At 35.7% G+C, this 21,760-nt stretch overlaps 1 protein-coding gene across 12 annotated transcripts in view; it reads right to left on the bottom strand.

The window, feature by feature from the left end:
* The window catches only part of LOC111868237 (glutamate-gated chloride channel), a 331,426-nt gene that overhangs the window by 8,391 nt on the left and 301,275 nt on the right, over positions 1 to 21,760 (bottom strand). For 5 of the 12 annotated variants that reach the window (XM_023858697.2, XM_033752966.1, XM_033752964.1 and 2 more), the window contains 2 exons: positions 9,996 to 10,046; positions 2,533 to 2,580 (listed from right to left, as the gene is read on the bottom strand). The exons of 3 other annotated variants lie outside the window; for them this stretch is intronic. In XM_023858697.2, the coding sequence (XP_023714465.1) occupies positions 2,533 to 2,580; positions 9,996 to 10,046 (99 nt within the window). The remainder of the gene's footprint in view (positions 1 to 2,532; positions 2,581 to 9,995; positions 10,047 to 21,760) is intronic. 4 more of the 12 variants (XM_033752961.1, XM_033752967.1, XM_033752970.1 and 1 more) reach the window with 2 other exon arrangements.

Here is a 21,760-nt window from a genome sequence, read left to right as displayed (position 1 = left end):
GTGTGTTAACATATGTTTATTAGTTAGTCAATTTTCTGGTCATCAGGCACAGCCTGTCAAGTAAATCATTTAGAGTGTTTAATTTACACATTAGAGTGAGCTATATTGTGTGTTTGATACCTCCCAATCAGAGAACACTTGCTTCACAGGGTATTGTTATGACAGCCATGTTTAAGTGATTGTTCTCAGCCTGCTAACAATCCAGTTAGACTGTTGTGATACAAGACATCTACAAAGTACATCAATATTAATTTATCAGCATACAGTAATGTATATTTCCTATGAATCTAAGAATATCAATGTAGTCTACTAATATAACTACCCAGCACAGTGTTATTTCTAATGGAGGTATCATCTTTAACATTTTGCATGTTGTATTTTACTCAGAAACCTTCTTCTGTTAATATACTTCCATGCCAATGTGTAATGTATATTTGTATCTTGGAAAAGTCTTGAATAATTTTTAATGTTAAGAGAGGTCAGGACATATTTCTTTAATGACATTATCACACAACAAAAGAATCCAGATGAGGATCTGGTGTTTCTGAATGTGATACATTGTTCTTAGCATGGAAAGGGTTATTCAAACAGAAGTGCAATGCCCGCACAAAACAGATATAGCCCAGATGCAGGGACTTGTAGTTCTAGTGTAACTATTCAATCTCTTTCTTTAAGCCAAAAACAACCTATGTTATCTCATCATGCAGCATGTACCTCTTGGTTCTGTGTGGACTCTACATGGCCACCAGGACAAACTTGTTTAAATTCAAAATAGTGATGGCTTTACTTATGCAATTTAACTCTTCTTTGCAACCATTTTACAACAGTTATTTGATTCACAAGAGGTTGTAATTATTATTGTTGTCAAACAAATTCCCAGGCTATACAATTGATGCAGTTAGGTTACTAAACTCATGTTTAAAGCAGTTTGCAAAATGGCTGCCAATTAAAGATACACAGAACTATACATACAGTCATTTAAAATTGAGCATATGAACTACTGCCAATTTAGGATGAGTGAATGTGATTACTTCAGGTGTCAGTTTACAGTGGTGTCACAACAACGTGCAAAAAATGTTGTTATTCAATATGCTCTGTCCCAAGTGAATGTGAATGTTGGAATGTGATACTACAAGCATACCAAAAATCAAATACACTATTCATTATGACTATGGTACAGATGGCAGAAACATGCATACAGACAGCAATGCTTACTCTGGTTGCAATTGCATAGCAACTAAACTAGCTTCTGGCAGTCCCAAGCTTGCACATAATATGATAACTCCTGCATGAGCTCTGGCAGAGCCAAGATTAAGGTAAAGTATGTGACACAACTACAACTGTTCAGAAGCACCTATGGTACCCCTTAACCCCCTCCCAACAACTCTCATTATCAAATTACAGTAGCACTGTAGTAACAGCTTGACAAGCAGAAGCAGCATGGAGACAACAGGTGCAGATGCTATGAAGACAACACCCAAAGCATGTATCTCGTCCTGCATGGCTACAATACAGAACTTCATTCAGGAGAAGGGAGAAGCTTTCAGTGTTTTCCTGCATTTGAGCCCTCAAACAGGAATGACCACATCCAAAAGGCAGAAAACTTCTATCTCTTCCAGATGCCACTACTATTGAATGCATATGCCAAAAGCTAGTCACAGAAGTTTCAATCTACTCTGTGTCTTGTAAGAAGTATGGCTGCTAGACTTTTGTACTTTTACTAAGATTTTGACTCTTCCTCCCATTAACAACAAATTCTTCACAAATCCATTAAGAAACTATAGCTAACAAACAAATCATTTCATTATCTCATTTGTGATAGATGTTTGTATGGATGCAGTTCAAATGAGGTCCTAAGCTAGTCACATTCTCTGCAAGAGCAAGCAAGAAGAGCCATTGATACCTATCTGTAGCAAATGTGATCCATTCTCTGTTAATATCTAAATTCCATTTTGCCTAATGAAACCAATCATTGATATATTGGGTTTCTGGACTTTATCCATCGTCCTGGTTTTTAAGATAACAAATAAAAACACGACATATCAATCACTGTCCAGTGATTGAGGCTAGCTCTTTCTAACAGACCCAACAGAATAGGTGTTTCCCTTTTCCTTCACCTGAGGACGGAAACAGATCCAGTTTCCGATACGTCGTGTTTTTATCTGTTATCTTAAAAACCAGGACGATGGATAAAGTCCAGAAACCCAATATATCAGTGTGTTATACACCATCGTCAGAATCCTATAGAAACCAATCATCCTAAAAGTTTGTAATTCTTTCATCTTACCTTTCAAATATTTTAAATATATTTGCTCTTTTACAGAAAAATGAACTAGCAAAATCTGTTAAGTGTGTAAAATGTGAAATATTATTTTCAAAAACAAAATGTTAGCTCTCATTAGGAAAACACATGTTCCTGAACTTGGCTATTCCCCGTGCTCTTGCATACAGTAGTAATGACATTCCACACTGGATCCTGACATTTCTTCTATATTATTATCTTAAATGAAAAGAACATATAATAATTAATACCAATAATGTTAGAAGTTCACTGTGGGATCCCATATTTCTCTGGCACACCTGTTTAAAACAAGACGAGGAATCAGACACATTACTAATTTAAAGTTTAACATTTGTCATACACACTCATTTATGGAAGTCAATGGTGGCTCACATTCCTTTGGAATGATGAGAACTTGTGGTGGGCCACCATTGCCATACTCTGTGTCCCACATTCACATAGCGTTGTGGTAGTTCATTGAATCTTCATGACAAGGGACTTGAACCTAATGCCTCTAATGCAACATTCTGACAATACCACAAATCTGTCACTTTATTGTGATGTAATATTGACTAATGTAAGGTTTCTGTATGTTTATATTAGTAAGGGTCACATCACAGATAAAGCAATAATTTTAACAAATATCATGAAACATGATACTGTGTTTTATCTTTGACATGCCCTGCAAATCAATGCAGTTTCATGTAAATTAATATATGCTATGTATCAGTTTGTCCTTAACCACTAACGCTACATGTGTCACATTTATATTTCATGCCCATTCATTTTAAAGTGATTTTAATGACTGTATTTCATGCTTTGGAGCCTCCATCTTACCTTCATTATGGCATCAGGACTGCATACTTACCATGGAAGATGATGTTATGAAATGTTTTAAAAACGTTCTTTGCTGTTTTTTTTTTTTTTTGGCCTAAGAACCCAACCAATTAACTGCTAATATTAATAATGCAGATTTCTGTCTTCTGGAATATAACGACATGTAATCTGGTGAAAGTCAACCAACATTTCAGAGGAATAAATAGTCTCCATTTTCAGGGTCGAAGAGTAAGTCAAACGAGAAACCAGTACAAAACAGGCAGCAAGCATAGCCAGACTACATGGCGTTATACTCCAGAAGATGGAACACTTCATCGCCACTGTTGTTAGAACCTCAAATCCTATACAGTATTAATAACGTTTAAACATTATGACATATATCACTATTCCAATTTAAAAAAAAAAGAGATAATTTGAAAACTATGGGCTAATTGTTTATGAAAGTGTCACACTAAAGTCTTCATGTGCTTATCTTATCTTTAAAGCATTCAGTCATCCACTATTAGAATGCTGAAACATGATATAGTTAAACAACGTAATACCGAGCTACACACTATAAATCAGTGTTTACTGTACATGTATGTCATAATGATCAAATTTACACTGTTAATACTGCTGATCTGACAGAGGAATGCTTAAGAATTTTCATCGGATAAATGACAATATGAATCCTATTCAGAGTCATGGTTCTGTTTCTAATTGTCATCCCCTGTAATGTCATAAGCAAGTAACATGTTTCTGCAAGCACTCAAACTGATTTTTGGACCTATTCTAAAATACAAGACTTGAAAATGCCCTGTACTGGCCATAACACTATACTTCATTACCACTGGAGTACTGCGCAATTAGTAGTGTTTCAGTCATGTTGTTCTGTTACCCTCCTGTTGAAGTGCTTACAAATATAACATGCACACCCCTTCAGTTGCTGATGAAATCATCAAAATCTCTTCAACTATCTACTAAACAAGAAAACATCCATACGTGCAATGACAGCGTATAAAAACAAATAGAAGTCCGTTAAATGCATTGTTACTTTTATAGTAAGCAGAAGACAGAAGCAGTGACTGACATAGGTCTTGAAAAAAGCTAGCATGTGCTCAAGTGCAGTAACACAACACAATATAAAGCGAACCTCCAACCCAAAGTCTAGGATCTCCATGCAATGAACTTCACGCTGGAAATAGTTTTCACACTCTGCTTTGTGTTTTGTGAGCATGTGCTATATATCAGGAGACAAGTGCAGTTCTCAGTGAGGAAAGCTCCCACCACAGCACCTCTCTCTACTAAACTCTCTTCTCAAGCAGTGAATAAATGCCTACTTAAAAGAAACGAAACAAGTCCTTCACCTGGCCACATCATCCAGACATTCATGAAAAAACTGAGGTAAATGATAAAACCAAGAATAAAGATGCCCAGTGAAGTAATTTGTGTGCTGTTAATTTAACCATTTAATTCTAATTAATTAATTCTAATTTAATTCTAATTCTAATTAACCATATTCTAATGTATCAGTTCAGATTTTCTTAATCTCAAACCAAATTCCTTTGTTTACAGATGTCACCTAACACTTCAAATTAATTCTATATGCACTAACTGAAAGCAATTGATTATAACTGATCAAACAAAATTTGCAAATTATATAATTTGTTCTTATGAATCCTATAAAGATGATCTTACATTTTGTCACACACAACAAATCATTTTTTCTTTAACAATTTGTTGCAAACATAGCAGAAAATATATGCAAATACTGGTATTAACCTTTAAATTACGGACTTCGAAATAGTGGTAAGCTTGAGCTGGCCGGAGTTTATTTAAATGCCCGCTGCTGGTGCGCGTTTAAATGCCCGTTGCTACTCTGCATTTAAATGTCCGTTCCCATTAGGCGCTTAATCACTTTTAAGCGATGTGTTTAAAAATGCTGTATCTTGCTCAATTTTTATGATAAATGAATAGTATTAACTTTGTTTATATCAGCAAAGAACATAGTGTCGCATACTATAACGGAAGATTTTAAATTTTTAATACAAAGTGTTATACTCTATTTTCAATTTTTTGTTTTAATTTTGATTGGTACTGAAAAAATGGTTTCCCAGTTTTTCACAGAGTTGTTCTGCATTATAAATTCATTTCTGTTTGTAACACTTGACGAATTTTAGCAGTCCCTGGTGTCATAAAACAGATGGAAGCAATAAAATCATTTGGTCTTCTGCTAGCACTGCTTACACTCTTCGGATTTTCGAATCTTTTGACTGAAGGACAGAGGAATGAAAGCATGGCTATTCAAGAGAAAGCTAGAGGGGTCCCTTCTTCAGTGCTAAGACCTTCTGTTAGAGCTGCAAAAGTTTATTGCCCTTTCTATTTGAGTGAACAGACAGCTGCATCATGGCTAAGACACAGAGTGCGATCTGTTTTCTGTGCGTTCGTAATGAAATCGAATACTGTAGTATAATTTCAGCCTATATATACATCAAGCAGGTAACAACAAAAAAGGTATGTACATCGAATTTTACAATATATTTTTAACATACCTATCTGCAGAATCTGCAATAAAATTACTGGATCGTGGATAAGTTTTGGCATAACTCATACGTATATTTTTATTTGCTGTTGTTCATTTAGGTATCAATTTAATTCCTCTATTAGGGTTTTACTCAAGTCTGTCTGGTAATTACTACATTTAAAAATAACGAGTTAGGACTGTGCATGTGCTTCCACTAGTGGCGTGTGTGCGCGCTTCCACTAGCGGAGTTTAAATGCCTGACTGGCACAAACGGGGCACTTTGGCCATGACGACCTTACTCATGACTGGCACAAACGGGGCACTTTGGCACTTAAAGGTTAAGAGCATTATGAAAACCATATAACTATCCACCTCAAAGCCATCCACAAGTATAATTTAATTTCATATTGTAAACAAATATATTTTGATGAGATTAACTTACTAAACAACCAACCACCTCAACAAAGCAGAGTTTTGATAAGCTGACAGTCATTCAAATGGTCAGGAAATTTCAAGCCTTTCATGGACCTGGAGTTCATTACTGTATTCACAACACGGTGCTACTGGACTACATCCTCAACCAGGCAAATCCAGTACATATGATCACATCCTACTTCCTTCAGACCAAATTTTTCCCTATCATCCCAACTTACTTACTTACTTACTTACTTACTTACTTACTTACTTACTCATGGAGCTGAGCCCTTCTGGAGGAGCCGCCAATTCTGCAGCTACTCAAGAATTTCCCAGCATTTTATGGAACCCGAAGGTTCATTACCGTGTTCACAAGAGCCCTCCACTGGTCCCTATCCTGAGCCAGATCTATCCAATCCATACAATCCCATCCTATCTCTCTATGATCCATTCTAATATTGTCCACCCACCTATGCCTTGGTCTTCCCTGTGGTCTCTTTCCTTCTGGCTTTCCCACCAATATCCTATAAACATTCATCTGCCCCATTCGTGCTACATAACCTGCCCACCTCATCCTCCTTGACTTGATCATTCTAATTATACTTGGAGAAGAGTACAAGTTATGAAGCTCCTCATTATGCAATTTTCTCCAACTTCATGTCACTTCAATACTATGTATTTCAAGATGTCTCTTCCCGTCAGATTTTAGTTTTCAAGTCTTCATGCCTCCTAAATGTCATGCTCATCATCTCTCCCTTTATTTCATCACCTTAATCAAATTTCATGAGCCATAAAATTTATTAAGTTCCTCAGTAAGAAATTTTGTCATTCCCTTTCTTAGATCTATGTACTCTGTTCACCAGTTATGCCCTCAATATGTGTTCTTCCTGCAGGGTAAGATACCAAGGTCCACACATATACAAAACAACAGGGGAAACTGTACCTTGCTTTAATTCAATTTCATTCAGTCAAAACTTGACAGAATACTCGTATAAGAGTCAGTAGACTCTCAAGGGTTCTGACAATGGTGTATAAGGCAGAGAATTACTGGGTTTTGAGACTTTTTCCATCATCTAATAGGGAGAGCAGTTTTGTGCTCTGAAAGGAGTTTCTGTATTTTCCTCCTCAAATTCTGCTGTAGGATCCTGTGGGAAGAATTCATAAACTCTGGATTCCTGCAAAGTATTCAACTTTTCCTTGTATTTGGATTCACCAGACACTACTGTGCAGTTGCCCTTGTCTGCATGAAGAACCCTAATATCTTTATTAGACTCAAATATTTTATGGCTTTCAACTCCTTAATGGTCATGTTAGGTCTGGAAGGCTTAGTCTTCTCTAACATGGACCTGATTTTCCATCTGAACTCCATGCCCAGGCTCCATGGAAGCTTGGAAACAATGGATTCCACAGCACATACCATATCCAGGTTGGAATGTGGATAAGTTATGGAAAAATTCAAGCCTTTCAAGAAGACCACTTCCTCCATGTCTGTGAGAATGTGTTCGGAAAGACTGAGAATATATTTGTTGGAGGCCAGTACTGGTATATTCTATGCAATGCTAACTGCTGCCTGGCTATATTACCCATAACTACTGCTAACAATATAACTTCTGTGTCATTTTGTTAAATGACACATTAAAGACAAAAATTGTAAGTCTTGGCTTTTGTGTGTATATAAGGATGGTATGTCAGATGCAGTAAGTAAATTCCATCAGATTAAAAAATTAAGATTATCTATGTATTTAAATTATTGTCAGTAATTAAACTTAAGAACAAAGAGCAACCTCCCAGCCATCATAACATTAGTACAACTGTTTAACACATCTGCCACATGCAGGCCCAACTTGAGAGAAGATGAGATATTCAACAAAGGTAACATAGAACATAACATCATTTTCTCTCAATTAAGGGTTATTTCCTGCCCCACTTCAGTTCAAATTTGAATGTACAATCATTCTTCCAATTATAATCCTACTGCAGTTAAATAAATAAAGACATACAGCATGTAAAAGTGTTGGTGAGATCAACAGGAAGATGGAATTTATTATTAAAAGAATATTGAAACTGCTATGTGTTTATTAGTGTGTTTCATAGCACAACAGCAGCAAAAATTATTTACAATTTCTAATGATGTGAAAAATAAGATGAAAGAACTTGAATAGATATGGAAATTTAAATATAATTTACAAAAGGATCGAACACTTCTCAGTTTATGAACCCCAAGACATGAAAAGGGAGAACATTTTGAAATGTTGGTAACTTCAAATGGACAAAATGTATTACAGATCTTCTTTCTTGTATTTAAATCCTTATATTTTTTAGCATCATAATCCTAACTTTTCATTTTTTCTCATATTATCTAAAAGCAGAACATAACCTAGTTTCTGCGCACAACACACACACACACAATTATCACAATATGTGACATCTAGACCATATATGAAATATCAAAGACAACTGTTAGTCTCGAAAAAGACAACTGAAACCACATGTTTTAACATCCATTCTTTGTAACTGACATGCACTATAACAAGGATCATTTGATGTTTTGAATTTTAAGAGAAAATAGAATTCAGCATTGATCAAAACTGTAACTAGTACTCTTGCATATTTGAGCCAATTCTTCTCCAGATGTTTTCAATATCCAATAAACTTTCATTTACACACTAATCAGAAATGTTGTTTTGCTTCTCTTGGTTGTGACTATAAATGCATATAAGAGACACAGATCCTGAACTTACATTAAGAAGCTTCCCATATAATTCTGCATCACAATGTATAAATGACAATATGAAATATACATTTCCTTGTTTTGTGTCCAAGCAGAAATAAAACCTCAAGAAAGAAGTAAGGTTATGTATGATACACTGACTGACTGAGCTCAAAACTCATCTCAGTGAAGGCAATGAATAAATATAGAATATTGGTGGAATGATGACTGTAAGAAGAAATATGTAGTAATTGAACAAGGCTACAGAAGTGCCATGATTATCAATCAGAAATACAGCATAAAATTTTCTGAGAATGAGTCTTGGCATTTGCAATTAGAAGCTGGCATATGACAGCCTGAGCTGGTAACAAAAAATTTGTAAATTTCATACCACATTAGCACTTAACCACTTGTGGCTACATATCACTTCATTATCTGCAATGTTCAGAAATATTCACTTCATTTCTATAAAATACAAACTAATTTTTAATATTCAAATAAATCATGTAGGTTAATTTCCTATACACTTTTTTAATCACATTTTCCCACCATTCTTTCAGTTTATTATGAAGTGTTCAAGATAGCAAAGAAACATCTTATGTTAAAATTTGTGTATAGAGGAATTATTTGGTATATCAGATCTTAGCACTAGCTACAATTCCGAATGATTATTTTCTCTTAATTGATAATGTATCAACAACATGCATCTCCCAAGAAGCATTTTTTGGTAACAGCATGTCTAAAGTAACTTCATCATTCTCACAACAGAAGATCATATCTTTATTGTGTTGTCCACATTTCTATATTTTTCTCACAGTTATTAATTCATGAAGACAGTGTAACATTTCACTATATTCTAACACAAAGAACATTTCATGCCTACAGCTCACAGCAAAATGTTTACACATTATGGATTTATCAACAATTTTGCGCCCTTTAAAAGAATTTTAAACAAATATACTGCAATGTTTTCAGAGGTGTGAAAAAATAATTTTGAAATTTTTGTCATGGTCATGCCTTCAAGGTCTGTCCTGGCTTTGTCTTGGAGGCAACATGCACCAGCCAGATGCAACATGCACATATACATTTGTACCACCACAATAACAATTAGAGGTACACCTGCATATGTTTTCAGAAGTTAGGTCCCCAAAACATGCAAGATGTGATGCGTTTTGCAATGCTTTTTCGTTTGGATTTGGTTGCCAGCACTTCACGGCACGTCTACGAATCGAATGTGCTACCTGTCTTACCAGCGGGCTTGCCATTATAATGCCTATCCTGCTCAGAACGGCTGGCAGTCGCTGGAACAGGACACAAACACAAAACTCAACAATACTCCAACTGAGAAGCAAGTTCACAAAAGGCCAAAAATCCACAAACGTGAAAACCAAGATTAACTGTAGTAGCATTTCTCTGGGATTTGAAATGATTTGTCTTGATCTGTATTGGACAGATAATACTGTACATATCAGCCCACATTTGATTCAGATATAACACTTATAATCTTAGAGAAATGTTGCCTAGTACCGTCTCAGCTCTCACATGGTAGATTTGGTGCCCTTTGCATACTTTGCAACTCAGTTTATCTTAGTTCCTGTGAGCTGGGAAAACAATGACTGCACTGGAGCTAGTCTACCTTAATTCTCAATGTGGGAACAGAAATATTCACATAATAATGTATAACATGAAGATTGCCATAACATGAAATCACTGTTTCCCTGCTTCTTATGGAACCAAGTTTCATGTTAATTATTCTTTAAAAAATCATATTTCATTGTTACATTACAGTTATTGCATAGAATTTATGTTAAATTTATAAAGAAAAAGTAAATTTTAATGTTGTGTGTTATGATTCTACAGAAGGATTATATTTAATTGCAATTTCTATTCTTCAGTAAGACTACCAAGTGTGTAAGTACAAATTCCTATTGTCATGTAAAAGATGCTTATATTTTAGTCCTGGTTATACTGTTGTTAAATGACAGAGTTTTGCAACTGAACCGTGCTTCGTAATTATTTATATTAGTATATACACTTTAACAAATTCTGTTACTGTTTGTTAGAATATATATTTTTATTGTTTTTTTTATTATACCTGTTTTAGAAACATGTGACTGTCTAAGAGGGGGCACTTTTATACTGTCTAAATGAAAGCCATACAAAATGAGTATATTTCATGTTACTTATTCAGTAACTAAACTGTAGCAGAGAATGAGGTTTTGGAAGCACTAATCCAAAGAAATTATTCTTCAGCTCTGTTTGAAGTATAACATTATGTATCACTGTTGTTGTAATCACAGTTGTGCATAAAACTTGTTTCAGAATTCCTTACATTACTAAGTTTATAAAATTTGATCTGAATTACAGTATTGCTGAAAATATAGTTAAATTTTAATATTATATCTCTGCATTTCAAAGGTATTATTTGTATAAATATCACAGAAAGGGCCTTAGCTAATTGCCAAAAGTGCTAATATTATTCTGTTTCTATTACATGATTACATTATTCCTTTTATAGATACAAAACATTTCTATATCAATATTATGTTCTCCCATAGGAAAGAGCTTAAATTAGTAAACATTAATAGAAAAGAGTGTTCACTGACTAATTGTTTATGGGATGAAACCACAAGGTTTCATCTGTACAAAGATTGTGCCTCTGAGACTTTAGTAGTTGAATAACAACTCGCCAACAGAAGGCAAAACAGGGCAAAATTAAAAAAAATGAGTCCTAACAGATCCTGAACACACGGTGTATATATATTTTTATATTTACAATGAACGTGTTCAGTTTAATATTGGACATAGCAAGAACAAAGTGCATGAAGAAAATATATTTAAAATGATCATCCCATGAAGGACGAAACTTCTGCCAAAAACTTTCTTCCTTTATAAGATCTGATGCTTTCATGTCAAGTATTTATTATTATTATTAGAGGGGGGTGGATTTCCCCATGCACTTAGACCAGTTATTGGTCCATTGTGCGTCCCCCTTTAATTTATACTGTCGCCATACCCTACCAGTACTGGTGCGTGCTATCAGCCCCGTTCAGCCAACGACGTCGGCCCTCGGTACCTGATATTTCCCCCATCTACCAGAGGCATTGGAAACTACTTGGGTGGGAAACTTGTTGCCTAATTTTGCTCAGAGGTCTCCTAGAGACATGAGGATCTTTTACGTGCCGTAAATCTACGACACGGGACCTACGGCTTAAAAGTCCCTCCTGGAGGACTTGTTCCCTGAATTTTTCCACCCTTAAAAATTCCACGACCTCCGCCGGGTTTGAACCCGCGTACCTTGAGTCATGAGGTGGGAACGTTACCCCTAGACTACATTCATGTCAAGTAAATACCATAAAGCTGTCAGATATATACAATGGATTTCCACCATTTTGGAAATTGTCACTTTATCCATCATCGGGCATTGATACAGTAAGCAGCACTGCTCATCATTTCAATCCTTGAAGATTGGGACAGTTTCTGAAATGCTGAAAATCCATTCCACCCTTCTAACACAGCTGACTGCCTGAGAAAAGTTCATTCTCTTTTTACTTTCTCACGTTTACAGTATGAGAAAATATCATAAAATTAAGTAACAGACCATGAAGGCCCATAGGGTTGTAAGACGTTGAGGGTCCCACATTATCTAGACAATCAGCTCAAAGATGGCGGTAAGGTTGTCAGCGCTGGAGTCCCCCAAGGAAGCATACTTGGACCTCTCCTCTACAATTTATACACCTACGATCTGCCCACAACACCAACGACGACGACTGGCACATTCACCGATGATACGGCCCTCTTTCCCGCCCATGAAAATCCACTCCTAGCCTCGTCCAACCTACAAGAACACCTACATCTCATAGAGAAGTGGACAGACAAATGGAAAATCAAAATCAACTGTGCCAAATCCACACACACGACTTTCATGCTCCGCAAAGGTACTTGCCCCCCAGTCCACTTCAACCGGAAAAACGTCAAACAAGAAGAGCAGGTCACATATCTCGGGATCACCCTAGATAGCAAACTTACTTGGCGCCCACATATTCTCAAGAAACGCAAGCAAATGGACCTCAAAGCTGCAGAGCTCTACTGGCTGCTTGGCAGAAAATCCAACCACTCCCTTTCAAACAAACTGCTCATCTACAAAACAGTTATCAGGCCTATATGGACATATGGCATCCAACTATGGGGAACCGCATTCAAATCTACAGTCGACATCATCCAATGTTCACAATCAAAAATCCTAAGAACCATAACTGCTGCACCCTGGTACATCTCAAACCGCACTCTACATACTGATCTCAAAATACAGCACGTCATGGAAGCTATCCACCAACACAGCTCTGCCTACGTCAACAAACTTAAAGAGCACGACAACCCACTTATTCGTCGCCTATTACTGCCACCGATTAACAGACATCTAAAACGCAAATCACCGCAAGACCTATGGCTATGAGGTGAACACCGACGGATGTCGCCCACTCACGTCATGTAAGGTGTGCATTAGTTAAGTTGAAAATCTGCACACTAGTCAGCACTTTGGCTTAAAGATGTGTATATTTCTGATTGTCAATAACTATAAATAAAAAAAAAGGTTGTCAGTGTTATGCGCAGGCCGCGCTTTACTCCCCAGGAAAATTATTTAATTAATTCCTGGTACTCATTTCTGTTAGAGGCTGAGTAAACCCCAGGGCCTGGTGCGGCTGGAAGGATTAGGTCAATTGAAAAAATCTGATGACCTCATCGGGACCTTCTGGCTTGTAGCATAGCCCCTCAACCAACTACGCTACCACGTGCCCCAAGAAAATATCATAATTGTGGTAAAAATTGGTCTGAAAATTTTGATGGGCTTACATATCTTCAACATTTCTTAATACAAATAAGTGGTTTCTGAAATGTCTTCTCCCTGTGTACCTGTCTGTCTGTCTGTCTCTATACACACACTGGCAGCACCCAAACTGTTGGATGGATTTTACCCATACTGGTCATTTAAGAGTGTTGTATAGTAGGAAATCTTAACATGTGGAGGTTAATTAAGGAGAGGTCACAACGACATTTTATTCAGATAGAACATAGTAATAAGTAAAACATTCATTTCAGAATACTTTAGTTATTTTCAGGTGAAAACAAACTATGCAAGGGGAATGTGACAAATATTGTAAACTCAGACTTTCACTAATGTTATGTATAGGCCAATTATAAACTATTTTGACAGAAGAGCAGAGAAACTACATCACTCTCGCTTTCCAAGTTACTATCTTTGAAAGTAACGAAAACATCTGCTAAAGTCCGAGTAGAGCAAGGTCCAGAGGGCATGATTTTGTCAAAAACAATAGCAAGTATCCTGAGGAGTCTCTGAGCTGTTACAACAAGTGAAACACGAGGAAATTCATGTACTGACTGACATAAAGACTGTAGCCAGAACACCACACCCTCACTCTCTGAACTGGAGGAAACCTGTTTCCATGTGTGGAGCAGTAGTGTCTCTAATCGGAAGATGGATACTGCCCTGGCCTAGGCAGATTTGTTGTTTATTGTTTCTTGTCTTCCTAGTGTATTTTATTTCATACTGTACAATAAATATCATGGCAATCACTCTCCAGTGTGAAGATTACCCCAAACTGAATCTCTGCCAACCTGTCCCGCTGCTGGATACAACACTGATCCCAGGTGCGGGATACAACAAGAGTTCATCCATCATAAGTCATTGACTGGTAAATATGAATATTCCAACCCCAAATTAAGAGGCTCTTCATAGGAGCCCCAAAACTGACTCTAAAGATTTTGGTGTAATTTCCCTAATTCTGAAGACCATCTCACTAAACAAACTGTATAAAGTTATCATAAGGAAAATAACAATACATGCTCTCTGTGAGAAGATATGTGCTGTGGCTTTGCACCAGTGTTTTCTTAATTATTCAGAACTTAGTGAAACAGACTGCTGACATTCCAGTTCTTCAGAAGGGGCAGCTGTATTATGATTTGTAATTACAGACCAATCTTTTTACTAAACATTTCTTTTCCAGAAGTTTTAATTTATTATCTATGATCTTTAACATTATTTTTCCGAACACACGCTTAATTCTTTCAGCACTTTCACTTTAACCAACCTTGTTACCTATGTTAACACTATTATATTCAGTCAGTACTCAGAAACAAACTGATTCTCTTTGTTAGGCCTTGAGTTCTAACAGTAGTGACTCTGAACAGTACTATCTTCTGGGACGTGAAATCTTGTGGTTTGGTAGACTAAAAAAAACTCCGTGACTTTAGTCCGCAAGCGAACTATACCGACTGAGCGACCACCACTTGTCAGCGAAGTTTAGTGCCAACTTTTGCGGATAGAGGGTATCACGTGTCAGCGCAACGAATCCCCACGGACATTAATTTCGGTTTTCTAGACCAAAGCCGCTATTTCCTTGAAATAGCTCCTCAATTATCATTACAAGGCTGAGTGGACCCCATTCCAGACCCACTACTTCTCAGAGAAAATCTGGTAGCGCCGGGAATCGAACCGGGACCTCTGAATCTGTAGCCAGGAACCCTAACAACTAGACCATAGAGGCGGTCAGTCTGGTAGACTGATCATCAATATTTCAGGACATACTAAATTACTTTGGGGTCAAAGAGTAAGGCAGGCAAGTAATAATCCAGCAGCCAAAATATTTACAAACCTTACAGAACTACATGGCAACATACCCGAGAAGATATTACTATTTAAACAATGACTTGGACATTGTTCCTCACTCTTCCCTTCATCATAGACTTAACATTTCCGAATAATCCTGCTATGTCAATTTCTTTCATAGCTAACTGATCAACATACATGCTCAGTTTGTATCTCTAGCACTTTTCCTTCCTCTTATACAGGGCTACTATAAATGATTCATTCGTTTTTGAAACACTATATTTTCCAAAGTATTATCACACGTACAAATATGATTGATATATAAAAAGAACCGTAAACTCATCAAGTTTTCTTCACACTCTACAAATGTTCTCTGTGTGCCCCTTGGGTCACATGACACACGTCCAGGCGGTAGTCGAGCTCATTCCACACATTTTGTAGCATCATTCTGTCAATGGTCATCACTGCAGCATCGATGCATTCCCTCAGCTCTACTAGTGTTCTTGGCAGTAGGGGTATGTAAACACGATCCTTAATGTACCCCCAAAGGAAGAAGTCACAAGGCATTACATAAGGTGATCTGGGGGGCCACGTGAACAGAGCTACGTCATCCTCACCAACATGCCCAATCCAGCGATGCCGAAGTTCATTGTTTAGGTAGCGACAAACATTGCCAATACCACCGCAAAATGCTTTGTTTACATGGCGGTTCTTTTCCATACTCTCTTTTGAATGCACGTTGCACTGCTATAACAGACGAACATCTCGCATATTCCAACAAACAAAAACTCTTTTCTTGCTTTGTCGCCATTTTGTAGAGGCACTGAACTCGTGTTGCCAATTGGTGCATATAATACAAATTTAGTGAGTTTACGGTTCTTTTTATATACCAATCATATTTGTATGTGTAATACTTTGGGAAATATAGCGTTTTATAAACGAATGAATCAGTTATAGTAGTCCTGTACTATGAAGTTTGGTTTTACACATGAATCCACTTAAGACCTTTGCTTTATTTTCATTAAAGATATTTATGATTCAGCTTACAATTCCAGTGATCTCTTGTTTGTGGATTATTTCAATACATATTACAGTATTAAGGATATTGAGGAATGTAAACTTTAGAAGTATCATATGGACTCTGTGCAAAAGTGATGTTTGGATAATTGTATGTAACTAAATTGCAATTATGTATTTTGCTCACAAGATTAAAACAAAGTCCAAAAACTCAGTAATTCTGGATAATTTAATTTAGTTGTAAAGTATGTAGGAATCTTATCAGTCTGTTTCCAGTGCCAAAGATCTCAGAATTTTCTGGGCTCCAAGCATTATTTTCACAGTAAAGTTGATTATATTTCTTCTAGAAGTTTAAAGATGTTAAGTTTGATTTATTATATTACATTATATTTTCTGCCTACTGACAGTCTCAATATTTGTTATACAGATTTAGTGTGGTCTAAACTTGAGTACACCTGTGTTACATAGAACTCTGTTCAACTGAATGATTCGTTTGAATTTTAAAGAATTCAAGGAAAATTTGTAGCCTTAGGCTATAGGAGACTCGTATTGGCATTTGTGGTAGTAAACATGAAGATAAATACTTCAGCCCAGATAGCAATACCTCAATGCTTTATTTCTTATCAATGTCATTAAAAATATACTCAACTGTTCAGCCAGCCTAGATACTGTTAGTTAATCTGTACCTTCTGGGTTAATCAGAGATTTTTAATTCTATTTTTAATGTAAAGGTTTGTGCCTCAGTTAGATGTGTTCCTATGGCTAATGTAGTCTGCAGATATATGGATATTCGTAGCAGTAAATGCATTTTTGTTAACTGGCATTATTAAATCTATTAATAATGCATGGAAAATAAAGGCACTTTGTTTGTTTGGACTCTTAGTTCTATTCATATTCATATTTATTTCTAATTCCATAGATTCAGAGGGGCTACAGCACCATTGGATGTGGAACAAGTCCCTTACATGCACAGTTTAAAAAACGATTGAAACCAGTCAACACAATAAATTTTCTTATACATGATCGGACAAATTATAAAAACATGCAAGATAGTCACAATATTTATATATACAAAATAGTAAATTTAGAAAAATAAAGTTAACATCTTACAATCAAAATAATCAAAATTTACAGTCATAAAATCATAAATTTCAATACTTTAGATATAGTCAAATTTCAAAATTCTTATTTATAACAACGGTATTCCTCCACAGTGTAGAAAGAATTGGTGGTCAGGAAATTCTTTAATGCCTCTTTAAATTTAGGAACATCATACGATATTTGTTTAAGAGTTGATGGAAGGTGATTGTAAATGATATAATGATACAAATTCTGTCACNCCTGTGTAGTCTTTCTGTGTGTGTGCCGCTGTTATTCTTTACTACGTGTGTAGCGGCACGCACACAGGAAGACTACACAGGATAACACCTATACAGTGTGGAAACAAGAACTAGCCGCTGCAGCACTTTAGACATAGGGCAAGTAACCGTAACAATTTTATATTTTAAATTTAAAATTTAGAGAAAAAAATTTTAAAGGATTTTAAAATTAGAACTAAAGATTTTATAGTGCTACTACAGGTACATCAAAATTAACGTGTAAAATAATCTACATCCAGACAGATATCAACGAAGTAGATGTTGATAATAACAAGAAAAGTGTTTTAAATGTTAAATTTTGGGCTGAGTGCAGTGTGACAGAGACGTGAGTGTTATACACCTGATGATGGCCGTCTGAGGCCGAAACATGTAGTGTAGGTGAACAAGATCAAGGACACATAATATATTGTTTGCACTTGGTGACAAAATTTGTATCATTATATCATTTATCGTATGGAGTGCAACAGGATGCTTAAATATAATATTGTGATTGTAAAGTTTAATACCAGAGCACCATACTCCTTTCTGGCATACAGTCAGATTTACCACTGGAAAATGCAAATCACAATTAGATCTTGTATTAAAAGTATGAACATCCAAGTTCATTTTAAATAAATCTTTATTATTAACAACAAACATTAATGAAGAGAATATATACTGAGAGTAGAATGGTAAAATAGACATTTCCTTAAATAAATTTCAACAAGAATCCCTGCTGCCAGAATTTGTACGATTATTATCCTTTTTTTTTTTTTTATTTTAAATATAATTTTAGAGTGAGTTGCGCTACCACAAAACATTATACCGTATGAGATAACTGAATAGACTAATGAGAAGTAAACCATTTTTAAGGTCTCCAAAGACAATAACGGTTTCAAAATTCTAATTACATAGGATACTTCATTAGTTAAGTATCAATTGTTCAATATGAATATGCCATGATAAATTTTTATCAATTCTTAAACCTATAAATTTTATGGTATGTACACTAGTTATTTGTCTGTTTCCATATTATATATTTATTTCATCTACTTTCTGGTATTTTTCTTTTTTTTTATGTTTTCTAATGTCTGTTTACATTTCCTGTTTTGTCATAGTGTTTCTTTTGCATTGATTGACTGTAATTTGCTTCAAGCTGTTATCAAGAACCTTAATAAATTTATTACTATAAATGATTACTGATTATTACAGTGGAAATATACACTTACAAACTTTTTTATAAAGACATAATTTTACTTGAGAAATTAGCATATTATAAGCATTACAAAAGCAAGACTTAACATTCATTCAAATTTTCATTCATATTTTTAATACAATTTCATATGTGATTTTTATGAAATGATGACTAAATCAAGGAATAACATTACAGGAAAGGAAAATCCTACCTGAAACTACCAAGATTGTGGTGATATAACTGAATTGAATTAAATTATTTGAAGGTGTTGCTTTTGTAATTTCTGTAGTACAGAGCCAGTTGGTTCCCCTCATGACAGCAAAGAGTCTTGAACATGCCAAAAAAGAAGACATGCAAAAAAAGAGAAAGGAACAAAGATGGGATGGAAGTATGTTTCACATACGGAGTGTTTCACGACTTTAGGGTATAACTGCAGGAGGTGATTTCCTAGGTATTTGTGATCAAAAAAGTTCATATAAACATGTGCCTGATTTGGGACAGTTGCGGAGTTATGACCGTTTTAAACTCGGAATAGAAGGTAACGATTACTGACAATAAACGGAACAAAATAATAAACCAGCATAATACACGATACATTTAAAGTATGAATGTAAAGTTCTCTTCGTGAATTCACCTTTAATTTGAATTTATTGGTGCTTAAAGCTGATTCACTGCCAGCCGAAACACAGGCTGCCGCTCGGTTGTGAACAGCACAGGTCTGTAGCCGGACATACCAACCCACCACGCCTTAGGTACCTCCCATGTGTCGAGATAACGAGAACGCTCTGTCTGTAGCTGGCTAAAAATAGCGACCTGCCAGATGAGACATGGTTCACACGAGGGCGTGTACAGGAATGAAAAAACGGTCATAACTCCGTAACCGTTAAAATCGGACACATGTTTATATGAACTTTTTTGATCACAAAGACCTATGAAATCACCTCCTGCAGTTATGCCCTAAAGTCGTGAAACACCCTGTATATGATGCCAGCAAAAATCTGCACTGAGTTCTGGCAAGACCTTATCTAGGTTGTAGGTATATATAACAAATTAGGATTCACAAAATATGTAGAATGCAGATTAAGTTACAATGCAGGGAAACGGTGTCAAATCCAATTTGATGTTCCCGAACATCTTACATTAATCTAAACAGTTGTAAATCACACATGTATCGCTTAGTACCCAACAAGGTATTACTAAAACAAAAGATATCAATACAGGGTATAAAACAAAAGGAAAAATGTCAGATATTCCCAACAGTAGAACTCATGCTCGATGTTTTTTGTGGATAGGCTCAGTGAACTGTATTAGTTAAGGATGTCCTTCTGGTACAGAAATATCTGAGTATCATAACTATATTGGTATTTATTATAATCCACAACTTCGGTTTCATTCAGCTATCAATCTGATGACCACATCTTGACACTCTTCCACATAATAAATGTGCCATATGTATGTTAAACCACATAAGTTGGAATAAGAGACTTCCACAATTGTCCTGCACATTTGACGTGTAAATGTAAAAATGAAAACAAATGTCAAATTCAAATTTATATTAGCATACAGGCCACACTTCTCAAATACCGAGCTTCATTATCAGTGCTGAGCATGGCAAGGAAAACAAATGGCAACTGAAATTAATTTGAACTGTAAACAAGATCAACATCTCTTTTCATCTGACAACTGAGGGAAATAACCTACATAGTTATACAGAGCAAGATGTAATTACGTATCATTACAAATAATAAAAATTATACACATGGGGCTAAATTACGCTTAACTGTCTCCTTCCTTATTCCTAGTGAATCAAATGGTTAAGGATTGAAGCATATACTGATATGCTGGCAAAACACAAGTAAACTTTGATGATTTATATAGAACAAAAATGTATCACTCACTTATAGAGCTGAGCCCTTCTTGAGAAGCCACCATTTGAGCAGGTACTCAAGAACTTCCCAGCATTTTATGGAACCAAAAATTTCATTACCGTGTTCACAAGAGCCCTGACGAAAATATATTCCAAGCATAAATATGTCTTCTATTAAGAGCCAAAACTTACAACACACTGCAGGAATAAATCTAATGTGCAAACTAAAACAAGATACAAACATGATTTTTGGGAATTCGATAACAAAAACATCACTTTTCTAAAGTCTGGGTCTCACACGGAAATTTCAGTCATGCTAACAATTTGTATCATCGCTTGATTCCTGTACTGGTATGCACAGAGTAACACTGACCACTTAAATAAATGTTGTACCTCATTTATGTTTGTAATCACAAAATCTATGTGCTATGATACTATCCCACAGTGGTACTTGTACACACAGTGGTACTTGTACAATCTGCGTGCTTTCCACGTTTTTCATTCTTGCAGTCAGTTTTCTTTCTTAGATAGCTGATAAGCATACAAGTTTTACACTACATTTTAAAACGTAAACCCTAACTTTAAATATGATGTTTTAATCTAATGAAGTATATAAGAAGAAAACACTCAAATATTTAAGCATTTGTTCATGATTACAGACTAATATACATACAATACCACATGAACTGACACCCTAATGATTTTAAAGCAGCATGTGGTAAAGCCGGAAATAGCACAGCAAAATCTTAAAACTGCAAAGTGAAATATTTCTTTTAAAGAAAACATGTGATATCTTTTCACAAATATTTTGGATTCGAAGTTCAAAATGAATCCAAAAGATTCCATATTTTACTGCCTTAATTTTTTCTTCCATGAGAGGTGGGCCCCTTGTCACCATGACATGGTTCGTCCTCAGGTTGCGGATGGAGGAGACGCCCTCCAGGTACAGA

The sequence above is a fragment of the Cryptotermes secundus genome, unplaced genomic scaffold (assembly GCF_002891405.2).
Source record: "Cryptotermes secundus unplaced genomic scaffold, Csec_1.0 scaffold364, whole genome shotgun sequence".
Taxonomy (NCBI): domain Eukaryota; kingdom Metazoa; phylum Arthropoda; class Insecta; order Blattodea; family Kalotermitidae; genus Cryptotermes; species Cryptotermes secundus.
This window is presented reverse-complemented; position numbering and strand designations above follow the sequence as displayed.